We start from the raw sequence: 22346 nt of genomic DNA, 5'->3' as shown, positions 1-22346 counted from the left end.
TGGGGGAGAAGAATTTAAAATCCAACTTGTTCTCTTTAATATTTTTTTTATCAACATCTGTTCTTGTTTCACCTATTTAAACAACATTTTCCATTCTATGCTTTAGGCGTTATTAAAAAAGAAATCAAGTTTGAAAGAAAACCAACACTTTAATTAAGTTCATTAGCTCATTTTCTCTACATTAATTTAATTCTCTTTCCAACAAGAAAAACTTTTCAAAAACATTGTCACTCCCAGTTAGATTACATTAGCAATTTGTGTTCAATTTTATTTTTTTATTTTAGTTTTTGATTTGAGCAATTACAAATTCTGTTAAAAGTACAAATGCCATGATCCTTGTGGGACGATATTAGGGTCTTAAATACCCCAATTATTACTTGTTGTCGTGCACGTTTGCACGCCATACTTGCATAATTGTTAGCAAGGCAACAAGTTTTTGGCGCCATAGTTGAGGATCCAAGGCGTAAATTACCAGATCTAAGAGAAATAACAATGAGCAGTGTCAAATGATAGAGTTGAGGAATGGTAGGTTAATTAATCAACTTGAAGTTGTAATCATACCTTCAAGGCTGAAAAAGATGGCAGAGGCAGCATTGTAACAAGAAAAGGAAAGGGAGCTATAAGATCAAGAGGGAGTTGCATCAACAAGTTCTCAGCTAGCAAACAACAAGGAGATAGCAGCTGATTTTACCTAACCTATTCTGGTTGAACCTGAAATTCAGGTTCAATTAGACAAGAATTTAGAGACTAGTCCGAGAGAAAAGGCTGCATCAAGTAGCCATCCCTCTCAGCCCACTGTTGTGACTCCCAATGTCTCTAACAGACCTCCTCCACCTTTTTCCTAAAGGCTTCAAAAACAGAAGTAGATACTCAGTTTATGAAGTTTTTGGACCGCCTAAAACAGCTCCATAATAATATTCTTTTTCTAGAGGCATTAGAACACATGCCTACTTTTGTGAAATTTATGAAAGAAATCCTCTCTAGAAAAAGGAGACTTGAGGAATTTGAAACTGTTGCTCTTACTCAAGATAGCATTAAATACATGTTAAGCAAGTTACCTCCTAAATTAGAGGATCCAGGGAGTTTTGCAATTCCCTGCACCATAGGTGATCATTATCAAGGTAGAGCATTGTGTGACTTAGGAGCTAGTATTCATTTAATGCCAAGGAGTGTGTTTAAGAAGCTTAGGGTAAGAGAAGCTAGCCCTACAACTGTAACTCTACAGTTGACTAGTAGATCCTTAGCATACCCTGTAGGAAAAATATAAGATGTTTTAGTCAAGGTTGATAAATTTATTCTACATGCTAATTTCATCATTTTAGATTATGAAGAGGATAGGGAAGTGCCTATAATTTTAGGTAGAGCCTTTTTAGTCACTAGAAGAGCTATAATAGATGTGAAAGAGGGTGAGTTGTCTATGAATGTAAATGGGGAACAAGTGAGGTTTAATGTTTTAAAAGCCATGAAGTACCCAAGCGAAGTGCCTATAAATACTGTTGAGACTTTGCAAAGAGACTCTAGATATCATTAGGTCAACATACTTTTAGTTAAATTAGCAAGATTTTAGCACATTAATATCTATCGGATAGCACACTTTGTTAAAAAGTTGATAATGGGCTTTTCACTGTGTTATTTTAGTTGATTAAGAGCCCAAGACTCCAAATCCAAAAGTAACCCATATGACAAAGGAAAAGAGAGCAGACAGCAAACTCAGTTCAACAACTGCATTGAAGGGAAAATAGGAAAAACAAAAAAGGGTGAGGGCAGAAGTGGGAAAGTAAAAAAACCACTCCCCGTTAAACTCGACTAGCAAGTGGGGAGTGGAGGTAATCCTTGTACGCAGCCGTACCCTTACATGATTACAAAGAGGTTGTTTCCTGGATTCGAACCCATGACCTTTCAGTCATGAAAGAACAACTTTATCACTGCTCCAGTTCGCCCCGTAGAAGTGGGAAAGCAAAAAAAAAATATATTAACCTGTCAAAGGTTACCCTTTTGTCATCAAAATCAAACATCAAAGAAACCCTAAGTCCTTTCCTTCCTATCATTTTTCTCTCTGAGTATTTCAATCCATATCCCAATCCATTTCCAAGCAATATTATTTCCAAATTTAGCAAACCCACAAACCTATTGTTCCTTTTACCTCTTCCAAAACCCACTCTCTTAACCAACCCACAACCTCACACAGAAAATAAAATAAAAAATTTAAAAGAAGAAGATAAATCCTAATTGTCATTGTTAAGGACATGGTTTGTGCAAATAGTGTATTTCGGGTGCTGAGTATGGTGGTCTAGGTGCGAGGAAAGATCGAGCAATATTTGGAGATGAGGTGCATGTGGAAGCTGATCGAATGGCTCGCGATACTACTGCAAGAAAGGAAGGAGAGATATAAAAGAGGATTTAGAGATAAATTTTGGGGGTCTTCTTCTTTGATTTTTATGAGGGTATCATTTATTTTGTTTGTGTTCTTCGAAACATTTTTCTTCTATGTTTAGTAGGCTGTAAGCACAACCCACCTTGTGGTTAGGTGTGTGTGAAGATTATAGTGTGTTAAATTTTATTTATAATTTTCTACATCTTTTATTTTATTGTTTTGAAGTTCAACCCTTATGGGTATAAGCTACTTTATTTAAGGTTGGGTTTTTATTGTACCCAACCCTGAAGATGTTAATGCAGTGAATGTTTTTTAGTTATTTTTGTAATTTCCATATTGTCTGATGATGATATTGATTTCTAGAGTTGTTGTATTTTGGCCATATACATGTAACCTTAGAAAGGACATTTGTTGAGAAACAAGTTACTCAGACGTAACCTTAGACACTGGGCTTGAGTGAGACATCACTCATAAGTTTCTTCTTCAGACATAAATAGAACTGCCCAGCAACTATATACCTGTATTTAATGGATTTTTTTTTCGCTGACTTTCATAAACATATGGTAAGGCTTGAGTTAAAGATAAATATCTCTTGAGACATCAAGAGGTGACGATTACAGTATGTTGATTTGATTTAGCTGTTCAACTATTGGGAATATTCATTGCTATAACACTTAGAGGGAGGAAAATTTAAAATCCAGCCTGTTCTCTTTAATATTTTTTATCAACATTTGTTCTTGTTTCACCTATTTAAATAGTTTTTTCCATTCTATGCTTTAGACCTTATTAAACAAAGAAATCAAGTTTGAAAGACAACCAACACTTTAGTTAAGTTTATTAGCTCATTTTCTCTACATTAATTTAATTTTCTTCCTAACAAGAATATATTTTCAAAAACATTGTCACTCACAGTTAGATTAAATTAGCAATTTGTGTTTAATTTTATTTTTTTTATTTCAATTTTTGATTTGAACAATTACAAATTTTGTTCAAAGTACAAACACCATGATCCCTGTGGGATGATATTAGGGTCTTAAATACCCCAATTATTACTTTGTTGTCGTGTACGCTTGCATGTCATACTTGCGTAACTGTTAGTAAGGCAATAAATACCATGAAGAACCATCAAAACCAAAATTTATTATCATTGCCTTTGTCTATGTGCTTATAATACCCTAACTTAAGCATTTAATTAATTACCTTTAATTAAGTAATTGAGCAGGTATAAGTGGGTAGAAATTTAGTGAGAGGCTAAAATTAATGAATTAAAGGCACTTTTGAGGTAAAAAGTGCAGTCAGTGAGAATTAAAGGATAAAAATGTGGTAGATAAAAGTACCCAAAATATAAAAGTAAAGTTAAAAATATTGCTAGAAAAATATTCTAGACCATTTGGTAAAGTTTGGAAGAGAACGGAGTTAAATAGATAGATGAGCTTATACCCGGTGATAGTAACTTAACCATGTTAAGTGTTAAAAAAAAATAACAAAGCCCCACATTCTTCCTTCTTCTTCGACGCAATAAGAGAGAAAGGGAGAGGAAGAGAGAGAGACTCCATGGTTGAAGCTCCATGAACTCTAGCTCCCTCATTCCTCCACCAAATTGATCTGTTTCAAAGCCTAAAGTGTGTCAAATTTCATCCTCTACAAAACCCATAGCTTGGTTCTTGATGGGGGGTCATTGTATTGAGAGATATATCCCCCTCTCCATTTCGAAAATTTGAGAAAGTTTGGAGTTTTGAGTGCGTTGGAGCTTAGGCTTTTCTTCCTCTTGCATTCTAAGGTCATCCATGGTAAGTTTTCACCCTTTTTCACACTTTTCCTTGAACTTTCATGAATCTAGGTTTTGGGTGAATAGTGTCCACGAAATTCATCTATGTTGGGATGGATTTTGATGTGTTGGTATGTTGTTTTATGTGTAGTTATGAGCAAGGTGACCTTGGGTAAAGGAAAATTCATTGGAGGAGCCATTGGAGCAAAAACCTAGTTTTGGGTTGAAAGAGTAAGTTGAGTTAATGTTGAAATTATGAGAAATGTAGAATAGTTTAGATGTTTGTCTAGTCTTGGACTTAGTATTTATGTGTGGATTTAGTTGATGAACACATCTCTTGCCTTGACTATAGTTTGTCTTGGTGTTGATTGGAGATTGTGTGGTTTTGAGGAAAGGAAAGCTTTAAGGAAAGTGCAAGAGCAAGGTAAACCTTTGGACCTTGGGGTTGATCCCCTTGAATGTTCCACCATACTCCGTTGAGGAGAAATGGTGTATGAGATGTGATATGTAATGATGATAGTAATTGTATGCTCATGCATTGATAAATGTTATGATTGATTAATGATTATTAATTGATGTTTGATTGTTTAAGAGTAATTGAGGAATGGTTAATAGAGGTAGAAATAATGAATGAGGTAATGGTTGAGGACTGTGATTGAGGTTATGATTGATAGTATTATGATGAGGATGATTGGTAGGAACTTCCCTTGGAAACAGCCATATGTGGATCTCTCTTGGAGGTTCCTAGATTTAGGTAAGGACTTCCCTTGGAAACAGCCCTATGTGGATCTCCATGTGGTACGAGCCTAAGGGAAACAGCCATTCGTGGATCTCTCTTGGAAGTCCATGTAGTGTTTATGGATAAGAATGTGTTAAGCTATTATGATTATATGTACATCGGAAGTGAAACTTAGGGTGGAGTGATCTCCAAGGACCCTAGGTTTACTGTGATATATTCGTATATCTCACGCCGTGTGGTGGGGCATCATTTCAGGTGCTGATAGAGGTGAGGTTGAGCGAGGCAAGAAGCATGAGTAGATTGTACCTGATAGCTGGACATTTTGCGTTGCATGTAATTTAGAATTGTTATATGTATATTTTGATGTCGCATGATGCATTTTGGAGGACTTAGTGCATGATCATTATAGTAGCAATTGGTATTTGGTACATGGTTAATTGCTTTGATCATGTTCCTTTTGTAGCTAAGTCCTTTGGCATGTATATGAAATTTGTAAGAACAATGATGTAATTGAGAACTTGATGGATTGATGAATATGTAGTTATGTTTATCATTTGAATTACATGATGAATTGGTAAAGTGTTTACGGAATGTAGGTGTCACATGGTGTGTGACCATGGTTGGCCTTTTATTGTCAATTAGGTGTTATGACCTTTGAAGATTGAAAGGGGATTGAAATTTCCCCAAGAAACTCACCAAAAACAAAGGAGACCAAGTCTGCCCCGGGTGTAGGGCGCTCAAGCGTTGATTCGGGCGCTCAAGCGCTGATTCGGGCGCTCAAGCACTCTATATGCGTGAAAATAAGTGAAATCCCCTGTTTCTTGGCGCTCAATCGCTGATTTGGGCGCTCAAGCGCGCAGGTACACACCCAAGCGTGCTGAAAAATATGACGATGATAAAATTTCTTCACTGTGGGCGCTCGAGCGCCCATTTGAGTGCTCGGGCGCGCATCCCGAAAATAGCCCATCATAGTTTACTAAAATTGACATAACTCAAGCTACAGATCTTCGATTTGAGCACGGTTTGAACCCACGCATAGCTAACTGAGGGATCTATAACAAAGTGTGAGATGAGAACTATAAAGTAAGTACAGAAATTCCAATTTAATAAAAAGTGAAGAGAGTTTAGTATTGAACTCGAACAAAATAATAATATGATGTTAAGTCTAGTTTTGATTATTCCACAAGGTAATAAGGTTATGTTCACGCAATTGGTTATTTTAAACTCGGCATTGTTAAAGAGGAAAAGCAAGTAAGTTTTGAAAAGAAAATGAAAATTTATCCGGGTTTTTTATTGAAGCAATGTGATTGTAACTGCGCTTAATATCATATTTGATGATAACACACCGGTCCGGTAACGGGGTGTTACAGTGCTAGCTACACAAAGCTCGAATCAACCAAAATTGACAGGGTTGCACCTCATTCAAGTATCTACTGAATATGTTCTTGGTAACAAAAGTCTTTTACCAAGAGCATGATACAAATAGAGAAAGAAGCTGTCGGAAACTTACTAAACGAAAAGTAGTAAAACAAACTTAATCAAGTGTTAAATAGGTTGGCATATAGTTTATCTTAAAATACAGTGAAAGAAAACTGTGGGGCGTTTGGTAGAGGAGAAATTTGTTTTTTACCAGAAAAAAATAATTTCCGGGAATGTGATGGCAAAATCTTTTTCCCAGGTAAGTTACTAAAAGGTGTTTGGTAGGCAAAAAATTTTTCAAGAATGTTTGGTTAATTTTACTAATATTGCGTGTTAAATTTTTCACCACATGAAAAAAAAAAATTTCCACCCCATCAATGGTAATCTTCTATAACCATTTATATGGAAAAACAAGTGATGGGAAAAGTTTCTCCCAGCCATACTTTTACTTCACCTTCTATCAATCATAAGCAAATAATTTTCCCCACCCTCATTTTTGTGGGAAATTTTTTTTTTCACCTCCTACCAAAACACCCCCTCATGTAGTATTGTGAAAGAATATACTTGTTATTTCCTATGTTCTAGTTAATCTTGTTTAACAATTTTTCCTATATTTATTTATTTAATTAATTATTAATTCTCTTTTATTTATTTTTATTTTTTTTGTTAAATATTTTTTTTTCTTTTTATTTGAACTCATTAATTTTCAATCCAACTAGTTAGCGTTAAAAGTAATATTAATATCAAAATTAAAATTAGATGGGGAGAGAACCTGGCTTCAGTTTTCACCAAATATATCTCAGAGGCAGCGAAAAGTTTTAATTGTGATTACATTCTAACTTGATATTAATTTCATAACTGATTCAAATAGTTGAAGTTGTGGAATACCTGACTCGCCTCAAAAAAACAATTAAGGTTGATATAAAAAAAAATTGAAGAAAATATATTTGATTATTAAGATGGGTTCGCTTTTTCTGCATTCACTGCAGATAAATTATCTGCAGTAAGTCCAATACGACGTCGTTTTAGACGAAAATCATGGTGTTTTTATAATTTTAATTTATTTGAAGATTATTATAGTCTTTATAATTATAATTTTTAAATTTTTCAATCCCAAAATAACGTCGTTTTGAAAGTAAATACAGATAATTTCTCAGCATTAATTGTAAAAATATTTTTCTATATTAAGATATATGTACCAAAGTTCCAATAAAGTAACGTGTACATAATTGCGAGTAGAATTAATCAATACAAATAAATGAGCTAGCGAAAATGCACCTTCCAATTTGGCCAAACAGTAAAAAAAAACTGTTGTTTTTGTCAAACTTAGTGACCCTACAAAGGCTATTGCTTTCAACAATGACATAAATGATACCCCACAACTGAGATGAATTATTAAAAGTTTAAAACATTCATACCACATGAATTCTTCCCGTCTTATTACTCAAACATTTAAAAAATTGGCTGTTGATTAATTGGGTGGGGTCTGTCCCAATGATCTTTCATGAAAAATAATAAAAATAAATTTTTCTTGTCTCGTGTAACTTTTCCTGCGATAACTTATAGTGCCAGTGAATTCGTATTTGACAGTTTAAGTAAGAATATTTTTAAATTTTCTAAATAAAATCTCCTAGCATCTTCTTAATTATTTAAATAAAAAATAAGTATTAAATATAATAAAAAAAGATGTGCAATAATTTTTTTTAAGTAAAAAAAAAAAAAAAAAAATCAGTTTATTAGAACCAATGGGTTGCCATGGCCCGCGGCAACAAAAAAATGTTAACTAGTTGAAGTAGTCAACGGTAATAATGGGTATGGGCATGTTCAGTGTAGCCTTTTAGGATAAGAAGGACGTACTTAGCATAGTACAGAATTCAACTTGTGTTTTTCCTTTTCAAACACTAATACCAGTTTAACATGCTCATTTTGGTAGGGACCAGTTACTATCACACGAAATGACGTTAGTTTCTCTTCTTTTTTCGGACTTACATTTGAATTCGGATCATGCAAGCCAAGTTGCAAACTTGCAATCATAAAATCCTGTTCAGAAAGATTTTGTCAGATAACAACACAATTAAATTCATATTCATATCGACGTGCACTGGGATAGAAATACTAAGAAACTAAGAATAAACTTAAAATTTAAATTAGAAAAATAGCCTTATTTTATAATGTAGATACGGCACTTACGTTAGCAATTGTAAACTTAACTATGCATAATCACATTTTCTGATCACAACTCAGAGGAGAACATCAGACAACTTGCTTCAAATGTCTTCCAATTGATTGTCAACTTTAGCTCCATTGGGCATGCACCTTTGTGACATGTCAAAGGAATCATAAATGAGTGCCCATAATTATAGGTCTCTAAATTTTCAGGCATATCCCAAAAAATGGGGGAAAAAAAGATTAGTTTGCAGATCTAGAAAAACAAAACACTAGTGGTTAACATAAGCTAAGAAGCCTATGACAAAAGGGATAAGCACTGGAGTAATTGCAGTCTACAGTTATGATTATTATGAATTATGATTATGATTGGATTGTATTATTAATGGGGACAAGGAAGAAGTGGTAGGGACCACTTGATACTGACTTTGGTATTTGCCATTTCAGTGGTTCATGAATAGTGTTCAGAGCATGCTTACAGTATAGCTATCTTTCCCTTTTATTCTAGTGCTGCCGTGTCTTGTTTTCTGTTTGAAGTTAAGAATCCATGTTATCATGATGACACAAGACAAGAAAATATTCAAAATTCCAAATGGTCATTCATTTCTAGAAGCGTAGGCTTCTATTGTTTTTTTAGTTGATATTATTGTCTCATTCAAATAATCTGCAATTCAAGCCAAAAGATGCAAGAGCTAGATATATTGATCAGCACTCAGTAGGCTAAGTGAAAGTGACTATAACCAATCTTGGTCAGCCTTAATTTCAGTAATAAGTCAATCTTTCACATTTACATAAATGCTTCCCCAAGAAGTTACAAATAGGCTTTGCCCACCAAGTTGCTTTCATCAGATGGGGGTAGGTAATATACCAAATTACGGAAGGTTTCCACAGCAATTGGGGTACCATAAAATACAGGTGTATAAAGAGGCTTTCTCAGAATACATTGGTATCATGTCATTATCCAATTGGTTAACAAGAACTGCATCATCCCATTGACAAGCATAATAATGAATTACTGAAAGGATAGCAGAAATCTTGGCTTCATGCAAAAGCTAGTTAACTCTTATCAAAGAGCCCGAGCAACGTTTTTAAACTCATTCAAGCAAGAATGTAGTATCTTCTGACGCTTCATAAGAGACATCCGTTCATTTTGCAGCACATCTATGGCACCAGGAGCAACAAACATGTCCATGAATTTCTCATCGTTCACAGCAAATAAATCTAACCCTAGAGCCACGACAAGCCGATCTCGACTGCACAAAGTAAGCAGAACAAAGAAGATATTACATTAAAAGAAAAATGATAGGTGCATATACTGAGGTGCGTGGACCAGATAGACCATATATACATTAGATTTATAATGTTATCTAACAGCTTGCAGAAGAGTACGTGAATGTAAATATATAGAAATGTCAATATTCTAGCCAAAATCAGGTCATGGTCTGAAATGGAGTGAGTAAATCTCTATAATTCAAATGAAGAAACATTATCAATACTAGCAACTGTAGTATCAAGCTAACAAATAAAATAAAAATAATTCAAGGCTTCCAGTTAATTTGCAATTGCAAAGGTGATGAGTGGGGAATTGTACAATGCTCTTGAACCAAAAATGTGACATAAAAGACATCTTGAATTTGGGCAGAGAAAGGTATTTGTTGGAGTACTTCTGAAATGAGAACACTACCTATAATGGCATTGCCTGTAGCTTAAACTTTGTTTAAGTGCCACATTTAGGCATGAAAAATTGCAGACATACATAAATTGTTTTTAGAAAAGACAGAAGCTTACCAAGGGGTGAGGAATCCAGAGTTTAATGTTGATGTCACTCCTCTCTCAACAAGAACTTCACGTATACGTGCAAAATGCTGGGCAGCTGATAAACAGATTTCTGAGTAAGCTGAACCTGATCTCTCCCCATTTCCAAATAAAATGCCACCATTTTGCAGTCTAATGTTGTCAGAATTTTTGCTATTTCCTACCATTCTGGACACTCTCTTTCTTGGTCCCATGTCATTGTAATTTCCAAGCTCTTTTTTATTCCCCCCATGTACTGGATCACCTGGCTGATCAGGAGATGGGGTCTCAGGGATAGTCATGTGGCTTTCTCGCAAAGCATCTCTAGCTTCTGCTGCTTTACCTGGTGTAGTTTCCTGTGCGTTCTTTTCTGGAGGAATATTTTCCTGATCCCTCATAACATCATGGGAAGCACTCGTATCACTCAACTCAAGAAAAAACGAAGAGGCTGAAGCCTGGCTAAATCTGTTAAAAGTGGGAGCAGTTAGGCCAGAACACGGTTGAAAGTCATTAAAGTAGCAGACCTGAGAATATGGACTGGTAACTGAATCAAGGTGGTGCCTAACAAGCTGCTTGCACTGCTTGGAAAGATCCGTTATGAAGCGACTGTATGCACACCTTAAAGCAGCATGAAAACCTACATAGCCATCCATGTTTCCCGTTTTGATTCCATCTTCACGGAAAATAAGCAACAATCAGCTTTTCTATTCAGTTGCAAGAAAAAAAAAACAAATAGGAGATACAATTTCACATAATCAAGTGTATTCTTTCTCTCAAAATAGACAAGTCACATAATAAGAATCTAATGACAAATAAAGAAAACGGGGAAAATTTCAGGAAATCCACATAAAATGAAATGAGTTTATATTATCCCCGAAAACATGACGTGCAAAAAAGTTAAAATAATAGAACATTTTAGTGTTGCGTATTTCAGTTCTGGAAGGAGTGAAGGACAATAAAATATTCAATTGAGTAAACAAAAAATAAAACTAGGGTTTCCAATGGCATTTTCAGATCTTTAAGCAGAAGAACTTAGACCCCCGCAAGGGTATGAATTAATGCTTGAATTTGGAACAGGAAAAGAAACAGTTATACTAGAAATTTTTGACATTCAAGTAGTGAAGACAAAGAATCTAAAAACTAAGAGACAGAACGGTATGCCAATAAGGAGCTTCACTTACATTCTGAATCATGACTGCGGTTTCTTTCTAGAGCCAAATCAAATAAACTTCCCAAGACAAAAGCAAGCCGGTCACAAGCAGTGTCGAGAAGAGGAGCAAGCCATGATTTAGCAGCAGCACGTGCAATCTCTGCAGCAGCCTCTGTTACTCCTCTTCCCCCACCTCGGCCAGCATGGGCAAGTAATATATTTGCAACCTGATAAAATGATAAATGAGCATTAAAATTTGAAAGGAATAGACAAATTGTTACTAAAATGAGTTTATGAAAAGTAAATCACCTTCTCCCTTGACACGGGGGGGCATTCAATGGAGTATGCAGCACAGCGAAATTCATGCATCACCCTCTCAAATGCGGCTCCTCCATGAAGGCGAAGAGTAGCATTTGGGGGATTCACATCGGCAATGACACCAGGCCAAACCCCAATACCACTTTGTGACCGCTCTTCTACTGTTGTTTTCCCCCACTGCTCAGGTGAAGGATCCGCTGCCCCATCAATCAATGCACCCTGGGCAAGTGCAAAAGAAATAGTTATTAGCTTGAACTAAATGTCCATGATTTTCCACACCAGTTGTTAAAATGATTATTAAACTTGCAGCCCACTTGTGTACAGGAATTGCAAAGAAGCTTAGGATACATGCTAACAGTGTAACCCAAGAGAAAGGTGTGAGTAGTATAAATGATACATCATCAATCATAAGAGAGCATAATATTTAGAAACGTTTGTTAAATAAACACAGTCAATCAATGAAGAAAAAGTTTCAATAGATATGAGTGCCGTCACAATAAAATTGGTTTTGTACTAACTGTTACTGCACTTCATCAGTTCATGACTAGGAAAACATATTTTTGTGATAATGATTACCCACCACATGGTTGCTAATAGAAGCTGAATACAGCATTGCGAATTTCCTAAGATGAGAAATGTCTGAAGTGGCCTGAATTTTTGAATCCATTCCTGCTAGTTCAGAAGTCACTTCACTGCAGCGTTGCTCGAGCAACGCAAGAGTTGCTGGGGCAGCTTCTTTGTATTTCTTCTGTAGCTCAGACTCCAAATAATCTCTCAGACGGCCAAAACCAATATAGGACTTAAACTTTTCTTCATCAAAGCCTCCCTTGACAACCTCACGGAGATGATGAACAACCTCCAAGTCCACCTGTGAAATCTGCCTGCGGAACTCATCATTTGATATGTTGCCCCTATCCTTGGGCAAGGCTACAAAAAAGGGGCGAGTGCTCTCTCCAAGGTAACCACTTGCACTCAAATAGCGATCCACTTCCCACCGGTCACTAAACTCCTGCATGCATTAAATAGCTGATCATTAAAACCAACCCCTGAAAAACATTATTTTCTGTACCTAATGGCCACATTAAGAACAAGGAATTCATCCTCTCGTGTCTCATTTAACAACCAGATTATGTGATATGATCACAGTCATTCATAAATAAATCAAACTGTTGATCACAATCTCTTCAAGATATTGATTTTGATGGCAATCATAAACTATTACTTTTATTTATTTTTATTTTTCTGTCATAACTTGATGAGCAGAGTGATTCAACCAGAGAAGTAGACAATCAAGTTTAACTATTGTAATAAACCTTCACCATTAATACCTTGAGACGGTTATCAAACTTGGATACAACAATAACTGTCCGTCTAAATGTTGGGTCAATTTCGCGAATGGCATCCAACCACAACGACGAGCACCACTCTACACTACTTTGCTGAAGGAACAAGAGTATCCGGTGGGGAGGACTAGCCAATGACTTCACCATTGAAAGAATTTCTTCAGGTGTGTTCTCTGGCTCACCCTTCTTCGCCTGAAAAACAAGTTTCACCCATGAACACAATCTACCAAACAGAAAATCCCAAACCTTCATAGTTCTCACTTCTTATAAACACCAAACACCTACCTTAAGAACAAAGCCTGGGGTATCAATAATAGTAAGATTAGGACAATGTGCATACTCAGCTCTCATTACAATCGGCTTAGGAGAAACTGCTGTCTTGGCTTTCTTCAAAAGTGCCTCGGTTCTAGACTTTATAATATCTGCAATCATAGATGCCAAAACCACAGGACTTCCATACTCTTCCGAATCCTCCTCCTGTGTTTCCAATACACAATCTTCAGCATCTTGTATATGATCAAACACATTTGGCACACACAATCAGACAAAAAAGTAACAAAAATTATAAATTCGAAAACAATGCTGCCAAAGCCGGACCAGACAACCTAACCTGTCTAACCGTGAATCAAAAAGATGGCCGGTTTTAATTCAAACTCATAAATGAATTTAGTCATACCAAATGACTAAAAGGTAAAGGTTTAAATCCAGGAAACAATAAGTAAAACGGCAAATAAGAAATGGCCTCATCCCTATACTTACTAATCGAGTTTTATGAATAGTTGTTAGATAAATATAAAATCAATACAATATAAAAAACCATTAATTGAGCTTCGCTTAAGTTTTTAAGTGAGATCATTGTGTTGAGAAATATAGTCTCACATTGGTTGTATGTGCAACTAATGTGAGGTTTATAAGGCCTTGGGCACTCTCACCCTTTGAGCTAGCTTTTAGGGTGTTGTATCCCAAGGTTATTTACATGGTATCAGAGCCTCGCCGCCCCCCACTTTCTCTTGTGGCGTTTCTTAGCACAGGTAGGCTGGGCCTGTTGCATTGTCCACTCTTCAAGCCCAATGGGCTCTCGTGTGAGGGAGCGTGTTGAGAAATATAGTCCCACATTGGTTGTATGTGCAACTAATGTGAGGTTTATAAGGCCTTGGGCACTCTCACCCTTTGAGCTAGCTTTTAGGGTGTTGTATCCCAAGGTTTTACATAGTATAAAAAACTATGTGATGGTCATGAATCCACCAATTCGATCCGCACTACCCATTTTTTTTAGTAAAATTAAATTAGCACAAGGTAAAATAAAAAAAAATGGACCTATACAATATTCGCGGTTCAAGTTCAAACGACTCTTATATGAACATTGTGTTAGAGAAATATAAAATAAATATAATATAAAAAACCATTTATTAGACCTTCACTTACCAATTAAACTCTTAGGTGAGATAATTGTTTTACATTAGTGATATTTTTTTTCTAACTGAGTTAACTCGTACCACAATGAACCAGTTACACCCCTACAACAAATTTGCTCAAAACACTCTTGAACTGGCTGAAAAATTTATCTTCAATAAGTCAACATATTTTAAACCAAATCTTAGCATAACAGTTGGTGTTATGATAACATGATTCGGAAGTCACAGTTTCGATTCATGTAATCAATCTCTTACAAGTACAATGGGTCTAACCCTTCTTTGGACCCTACAACGTAGCGAAAGCTTAACCACTCTGCAAAATTGATATAAATAAACCGAATTTTCGAGGAAAATTTAAGAACCTGGAAGCGGCAGCGAGGTTCGAGAGCGGAGGGATCATGAACCATTTGAAGGATGAGGGGTCTGCGAGTGCCCATTTCGACCTCGCGGACGTTGAATCGGAAGCCGAGGAGGGCTTCCAAAAGGGAGCTCTTGCCGTCGGACTGGCCGCCGACCGCGACAATCTCGGGGATCGGGAGCGTCTCTCCGAATGCCACGGCGGCGGCCTGGAGGCGGTTGTAGGCCTCGAAACGAGACTTGGAATCGAGATGGTTCCTCCTGCTTCCCATTGAGGATGACTTATCCGACGGGGTTTTCGTGGGAGTGGTCAAATTAGAGTTTGAAGTGTCGGCGCCGGCGACGGTGGTGGTGGTGGACGACATGGCGATGATGGTGGCAGAGTGAGTGAGTGGAAGGGAAGGAAAACGGAAGGGAGGGAGAGACCAACGTTTGAGTTTGAGTTTGAATTTGAAATTTGGATTGGGTTTTAACGGATTCTTTTTAAATTGGCCTTCGTTTGTTTTTTTTTTATCTCTTCCCTTTCATATATAGGAGTTATTTTTGTACAGTGTATTTTTTTGGGAAGGATATATTAACATTTCTCTTCAACAAAATTACTACCATTTTTCTGTATTGCACCTAGTATAAAAAATTTAATCAAAGTAAACAACATATTAAAATCAAATCTCCTTAATTAATACATTAAATGCATAAAAGTCCATATCATATATTAGGCTAAGTATTACAAAAGACTATGACGGACACGGACACGGACACGGACACGGACACGGACACGGACACGGGACACGGGACACGACATGACACGACACGCCAACACGTTAATTCTATAAAATGTCATATTTGGACACGTTGGGACACTTTTTGATATTAAATAAATTTTTTAATATATATAATATACTTTATATTTAATACATATAAGAGTCCATAATAAGTCATATAACCAATCAAATATTTAAATTTCATAACATAAATATTTAATAAAGAATTTTTTTTTAAAAGTTAAAGTCAAAACAAAATAAAAATAACTCAAACATATTCTTTAAATTTAATTTTAAAAATAAAAAGTTATAATTTTTATTTTTATTTTACGAAACAAACCCTATTAAATGAAATTTTTTTCTAAAAATCAAAAAATTATTTTTAAAAATAATATTCAAACTGGGCCTAAAAGTTCGATTATTCGATGTGAAGTGTTTACGGATAACCCTACGGCCTAGGAGATTCAAATCGGATTAATTAAATGATTATTTTTTTTAATAATAAAGTGTGAATTTTTTATTCCAAAGCAGCTGTTGCTTTATCTCAATCATCATCTTTCATTTCCTTTCAGTCTTTCTTGCTGAATCATTTCCACCACCGACACAACACAAGCATGGCTGCAATACCTACTCATGTGAAAGATTGGACATACTCCGAATATGGTCCCTCCGCTGATGTTCTCAAGTTTAATCAGAATGTGCCTTTACCTGAGTTGAAGCCAGATCAAGTACTCATCAAGGTTGCTGCTGTTTCCCTTAATCCCATTGATTATAAGAGAATGGCTGGTGGTTTCAAGAACACTGATTCCCCTCTTTATGGAGATGTAGACGGCGACCGACAACGAGGAAGACGAGGACCGTTCCAACGCGAGCCACCGTTCCAGACATTTTGGTTTTTATTAAATATTTTTTATTTTTTTTATTTTAATTTTATTTCTTTTTTAAAAACAAATATCAAAACGTGTACACATACGTTGACCGCGTGTCGGATTCGGTCAAATTCGCGTGTCCTAGTAGTCAACGTGTCCCAAAAAGTTGACCACGTGTCTGACGCGTGTCCGTGTTCGACACGTGTTGGACACGCATTTTTTCTCAAAATTCACGTGTCCGTGTTTCACAGACAAAAGACTTATACAATTAGCGAGCGATGTACAATAAATATATATTATACTCAAACCTAAGAGTGATAAGTTTTGTAGATTTAGGATCAGAAGTCTCTTCTTCATACACATGGATAATGATTTTAAGTGGGTGAACTTGAAATATTCCTCCCAGGTCAAGGTTCTCCTTGACTTGAACCCTTCTTAGTCCTTTTCTCTATCTCTGACCATCTTCTTCACGAGGAACATCATCTTCCAATTTAGAACTATACATGGTGGGGAAAGTGCCTAATTAATAAAATCACATTATTATCAATCCCTAAGATCATGTTTTAAAATAAATTTAAGAAAAAATAAACACAATAACAAGTTTATATATATATATATATATATATATATATATATATATATATATATATATATATATAATATGTGAATAGCAAAGGGGCATGAACGTCCAGCCAATCACAAAGTTGAATAGTCCTCGAACTGTATATGCAAACTACTCAAAATTCATCACCATTTGCACAGTGATATTAGTTAGTTTATATAACACTTTATATATTCGTTAGTTTATATATATTTAGTTTAATGGGTTGGGATTTGGAGTAAGACTTAAAAGTCTTATTCTGGAGTCAAAAGATCTCTCTCTTAGTTTAATCGTTAGTTTATTGTTACAATAGGAAGTCACGAAGACAGAGAAGGAGCTCTAGTCGCTTGGAGGATTTTGTAGCTTAGAAGACTTATGATATATTGTAATAGAGAACTATAAGATGTGATAGTTGTTGTATTAGTAAGTAGTTGATTAGAATAACTGACAGCTGTCCATTGACGTGTCATATAAATAAGTCATGTAATGAATCATTGGTTTTTCACTCTTTTGGAAATAAAAATTGTCATGAGGTTCTTTTCTTTGTTCTTCCTTTATCAGATTAGGGGTAACACCCTAACATTTATATATATTAATTAGTTTGTATATATTAGTTTATTTGTTAGTTTATATATATTAATTAGTTTAAATATATTAGATTATATATCTGTTTATTTGTTAGTTTATATATATATATATATATATATATATATATATATATATATATATATATATATATATAAACTTATGGATAAGAAAATCAAGCTAATGAGATGATGAACTTGTCACGTTGACAGCTTGTTTATAACGATATGAGCACATGAAGCTTGAAATTTAATAGACCAAATTTTAAAACATAATTTTGAGAAACAGGTAGGTTTTAACACATGTAGCATAAGATAGGAGAAATTAAGTGGCATGAAAGATGACATGCCACAACGCAGAGGGTTTTCATTATTGAATATTTAATTATTTATCCCCAACTTGTTTAGGAGAAGGTTATTAATAGGCTTTGAATATACAATTTGCAAGATTTGATATAGATGTGAATTTCTATTTAGATATATTGATTTGAATTCGTGAATAATGCAGAAGTCTCCCGTGCTTCTTATGAAAATAGTAAATGCATTGATTGTGAAATTCGAATTTCAAAATTTTCACTTTAAAAGAAAATAGTAAATTACATTAATTGTGAAATTCGAATTTTAAAGTTTTCACCTTAAAAGAAAATAGTAAATGACATTTATTCTGAAATTGAAACTGAAATTTGGAAGTTTTCAAGAATGAAAATAATAAATGACATAAATAGTATTAATTAGAAATTTTCAACCTTGCATATTTTACATAAATAGTACTTGAAGATCCACTTCACTGCTTCCCAGTGTTCTTTGCCGGGGTTTGACAGATACCGGCTTACCATTCCAACAGCATACGCCAAGCCGGGTCTAGTGCAAACCATTGCATACATCAAGGTTTCGACGGCGAATTGGTACGGGACCTTCATCATCTCATCTTTGTCTTCATCAGATCTCAGACATTGCATCTAGTTCAACTTTATGTGTCCGGCTAAGGGGTGTTCACTGTTTTGGCTTTGTCCATGCTGAATCTCTTCAGAATCTTCTCAATATAGTTCTCTTGACTCAGCCACAATAGCTTCTTTTGTCTATCTCGGATAATCTTGATTCCGAGAATCTGCTTTCCAGGGCCGAGGTCCTTCATTGCGAAGGACGAGCTCAACTCCTTTTTCAGGGAGGCTATCCTCGATTTGTCTTTCCCTACAATAAGCATGTCGTCAACATATAACAACAATATTAGAAAATCTCCGGCCTCATACCTCTTCACAAATATGCAGTGGTCGGCTTCTGTCTTCTCAAACTTATGATCAGTCATGAATGATTCAAACTTCTTGTACCACTGCCGAGTTGCTTGCTTCAAGCCATAGAGGCTCTTCTTCAACCGACATACCAAGTCTTCTTGGTCTGGAGCTCGGAACCCTTCAGGTTGCTCGATATAAATTTCCTCTTCTAAATCACCGTGAAGAAATACCGTCTTTACATCCATTTGTTCTACCTCGAGGTCCAACGAAGCCGCCATGGCTAACACAGTTCGGACCGAGGTTATTTTCACCACAGGAGAAAAAATCTCCTCAAAGTCTACTCCTTTTTGCTGATTGTAGCCTTTCACTACAATCCGAGCTTTGTATCTCGGCTTCTGCCCGTTCTCTTCATTCTTAATCTTGTAGACCCATTTGTTTTTCAGAGCTCGTCTTCCTTCAGGCAGCTCGGTCAGCTCAGAAGTTTGATTCTCGTGCAGAGACTTCATCTCGTCTTGCATTGTCTTTTGCCATTCTTCTTTCTCGGAGCTCGTCACAGCCTCATCATAACTCTGAGGCTCACCGTCTTCAGCTACAACAGTGTATTCATCAGATGGGTATCTTGTAGAGGGTCTTCTTTCTCGAGTTGGATATCTCGGCTGTTCTTCAGCTTGAGAACACGGTTCATCATTCTCATCCCGGATCTCATCATCAACTCAGACCTCAGTGTCTTGGTCATCATCAGCATGTTGCTTGCCATCATTTTCTTCATTTTCTTGATTTTCTTCCCCTGCTTCAGCTCGGACAGGAGGGATGGGTTCTTCACGTCTGACAGTAACCCGGACTTTGGGCTTCGAGATGTCATGAATGGTCTTGTCTTCATGAAAGATCACATCTCGGCTTCTCACTATCTTCTTATTGATTGGATCCCAAAGTCGGAACCCGAACTCACATCTCGGCGAACCAAGATAGATGCATTCTTTAGTCTTCACATCAAGTTTAGACCTTTCATCTTTAGGGATATGCACGAAAGCTCGGCATCCAAACACCTTCAATTGATTATAGGCCGCTTTCCGACTTGTCCAGACTTCTTCTGGAATTTCTCCTTCAAGTGGTCGTGATGGTGAGAGGTTGATTAAATCAACAGCAGTTCTGACGGCTTCTCCTCAGAATGATTTCGCCAATCCAGCATTGGATAACATGCTTCAGACCTTCTCTTCAATAGTTCTGTTCATCCTCTCAGCAAGTCCATTCAACTGTAGAGTTTTGGGGGGCTTCTTCTCAAGTCGGATCTCGGCCGCTCTGCAATATGCATCAAAAGGGCCGTAATACTCACCACCATTGTCAGACCGGACTACCTTCAATTTCTTGTCAGTCTCCCTTTCACCGACACCAACAATCTTGCTGGTCACTTGATTTCCCATCTTCACGACTCCAAAATCACCACCTCGGTAAGAGGAGAAAAAACCTTTGTGTGGAGTAACGTGGAAGAAGGCACCAGAGTCAACAATCCAGGTGCAGTCATCATATGCAACACTCAAATAATTATCCCCGCCAAGGAAGAATATCTCGGCATTCGAGTTGACAGCCACCGCAGTGGTGCTCTTGTCTTCCATCTTCTTGGGAATAATCTGATCAGGCTTCACAGAGTCGTTCTTCTCATCATTCTGCAAAGTCCAGCAGTATGGCTTCTTATGACCTGTCTTTCCACAGTAAAAGCACTTCAACTCATATCTCGGCTTTGACCGACCTCTGGACTTTCCACTTCTGTCACGATCTCGACCCCGGCTTTTGCTTTTACCCGGGGAGTCGGATTTCCCTCTGTTCTCAGCAACGTTGGCCTCAGACGTGCTCGAAATACCTCGTTCTCTTCTCCTGGCTTCTTCGCCCAGGAGACTGTCTGTCACAACATCCATCTTCAATTTTCCATCTTGGGTTGAATTATTCAAGGTCACCACTAGAGTATCTCAGCTTTCTGGCAGCGAGCTCAACAGCAGCAAGGCCTGCATCTCGTCATCAATTTTCATCTCAGCCTTTGACAACTGATTCACAATACATTTATAGGTGTTGAGGTGTTCAATCATAATCATGCCATCCTTGTATTTAAGCTTCACAAGTCGGCGAACCCGATGTGCTTTGTTCCTGGGAGTCTTCTTCTAAATCATGGACTCCAACTTCGTCCACAACTCATATGCGTTCGTGAACTTGGACACGTGCTCAAAGAGGCTCTTGTCAATATATTTTATGATTGTAGCTACTGCCTTATGACTCTGAATCTCCCACTCCTTATCGATTTTGCCTTCCGGTCTCTTTTCAAGGGTAATGGGCTGTTGTAAATCTTTGCAGTAGAGATGATCTTCCATCATCGGTCTCCAATATGTGAAATTGTCTGCGGTCAGCTTGAACATGTCTCCATCATTGGTTATGCCACTGGTCTCCATCTCGTCTCCCTCAGAACCCATCGAACTCAGGCTCTGATACCACTGTTGGGAAATTTCGGTTCCCTCAGATCGGCTCAGGGGCCTTTTTACGGAAGTCAATCAACAAGATCCTCGATCTCGGATCTCGACAATACCTCGGCCTGAACTTTACCAGGTCGGGTAGCGCAGCGGAAAATCAAAACGGGAAAACGGGAGAGAGAGAAGGAGAGAAAGAGAACACAAGCAATTTTAACGTGAAAAATCCTTCTCCAATGAAGAAGTAAAAACCCACGGGACTAGTCCAGATCAAAAATCCACTATGAAAATAATGGTTACAAATAATCAGAATCACCAATGTGGTGGTTAACTCAACCTCTCCAACAATGGTGATAATCAAACCTCTCTAAAGATGTTTCACTCAAACTCTCTTTAGAGATCTCTTAAATACAAAGCATAAAGCTTTGCTCTCAAATCTCAAACAATTTTCTCTCAAATATCAAATCTCTCTCTTCTGACCTAGCCTCCACCCTCAACTAATGAATATATAGAGGAGGCGGAATTTAGGGTTTAAGGTTTAGGGTTTTTGGGAAACCCCTCAATGGACTTGGGCTTAGCATTGAAGGAGGAAGCCCAACAGGAAGTCCCACTCAAGCTCTGGATAAAGAAATGGCACAATGAATTCACCATTGGCTGCATCCACATGAATTGGAGTGTGCCATCTACCAAAAGATTTCACATGTCAGTTCCACTATAAATTAATTTTAAACTTATTACACAATCAGAAGTGCAATTAAGCCTCAACCAATCTGTTCAATACACAAACACATAGAGTGAGAGAGAGAGAGAGAACCAGTTTCCTTATTCTTTTCGATTAGGAAATCGTTCAAGCGCTTGAAGATAGAAATGCACGGTCATATACAAGTATGAGACAACAAAAAAATATTACAGAAACTGGTTTGTTGTCCACCAACTTATCTTTCAGCAAGAAGATAGAAATGCACAAGATAGAGAATCAAAGAAATCCTAATATGCTAAAAAT

At 36.7% G+C, this 22346-nt stretch overlaps 2 protein-coding genes across 2 annotated transcripts; one reads left to right on the top strand and one right to left on the bottom strand.

Moving 5' to 3' along the window:
- The first annotated feature begins 943 nt into the window (after nucleotides 1-943).
- On the top strand, nucleotides 944-2392 carry LOC133313464 (uncharacterized). The gene is made up of 3 exons (XM_061514877.1): nucleotides 944-1232; nucleotides 1323-1438; nucleotides 2264-2392. Exons 1-3 carry the CDS (start codon nucleotides 944-946, stop codon nucleotides 2390-2392), a joined length of 534 nt encoding a protein of 177 aa, XP_061370861.1.
- A 7140-nt stretch (nucleotides 2393-9532) lies between these two features.
- On the bottom strand, nucleotides 9533-15208 carry LOC133313383 (dynamin-related protein 5A). The gene is made up of 8 exons (XM_061514776.1): nucleotides 14849-15208; nucleotides 13357-13548; nucleotides 13057-13263; nucleotides 12309-12737; nucleotides 11720-11947; nucleotides 11442-11637; nucleotides 10255-10933; nucleotides 9533-9719 (listed from the first exon to the last, which is right to left on the bottom strand). The coding sequence occupies exons 1-8, from the start codon at nucleotides 15206-15208 to the stop codon at nucleotides 9533-9535; spliced, it is 2478 nt and encodes an 825-aa protein (XP_061370760.1).
- Between the last annotated feature and the right edge of the window lie 7138 nt (nucleotides 15209-22346).

This window comes from Gastrolobium bilobum, unplaced genomic scaffold (genome assembly GCF_033153095.1).
Source record: "Gastrolobium bilobum isolate Gb01-03AN ecotype WA unplaced genomic scaffold, APGP_CSIRO_Gbil_v1 utg24801, whole genome shotgun sequence".
Lineage (NCBI taxonomy): Eukaryota > Viridiplantae > Streptophyta > Magnoliopsida > Fabales > Fabaceae > Gastrolobium > Gastrolobium bilobum.
Note: the sequence above shows the minus strand (reverse complement) of the source record. Positions and strands in the feature narration are given on the sequence as shown.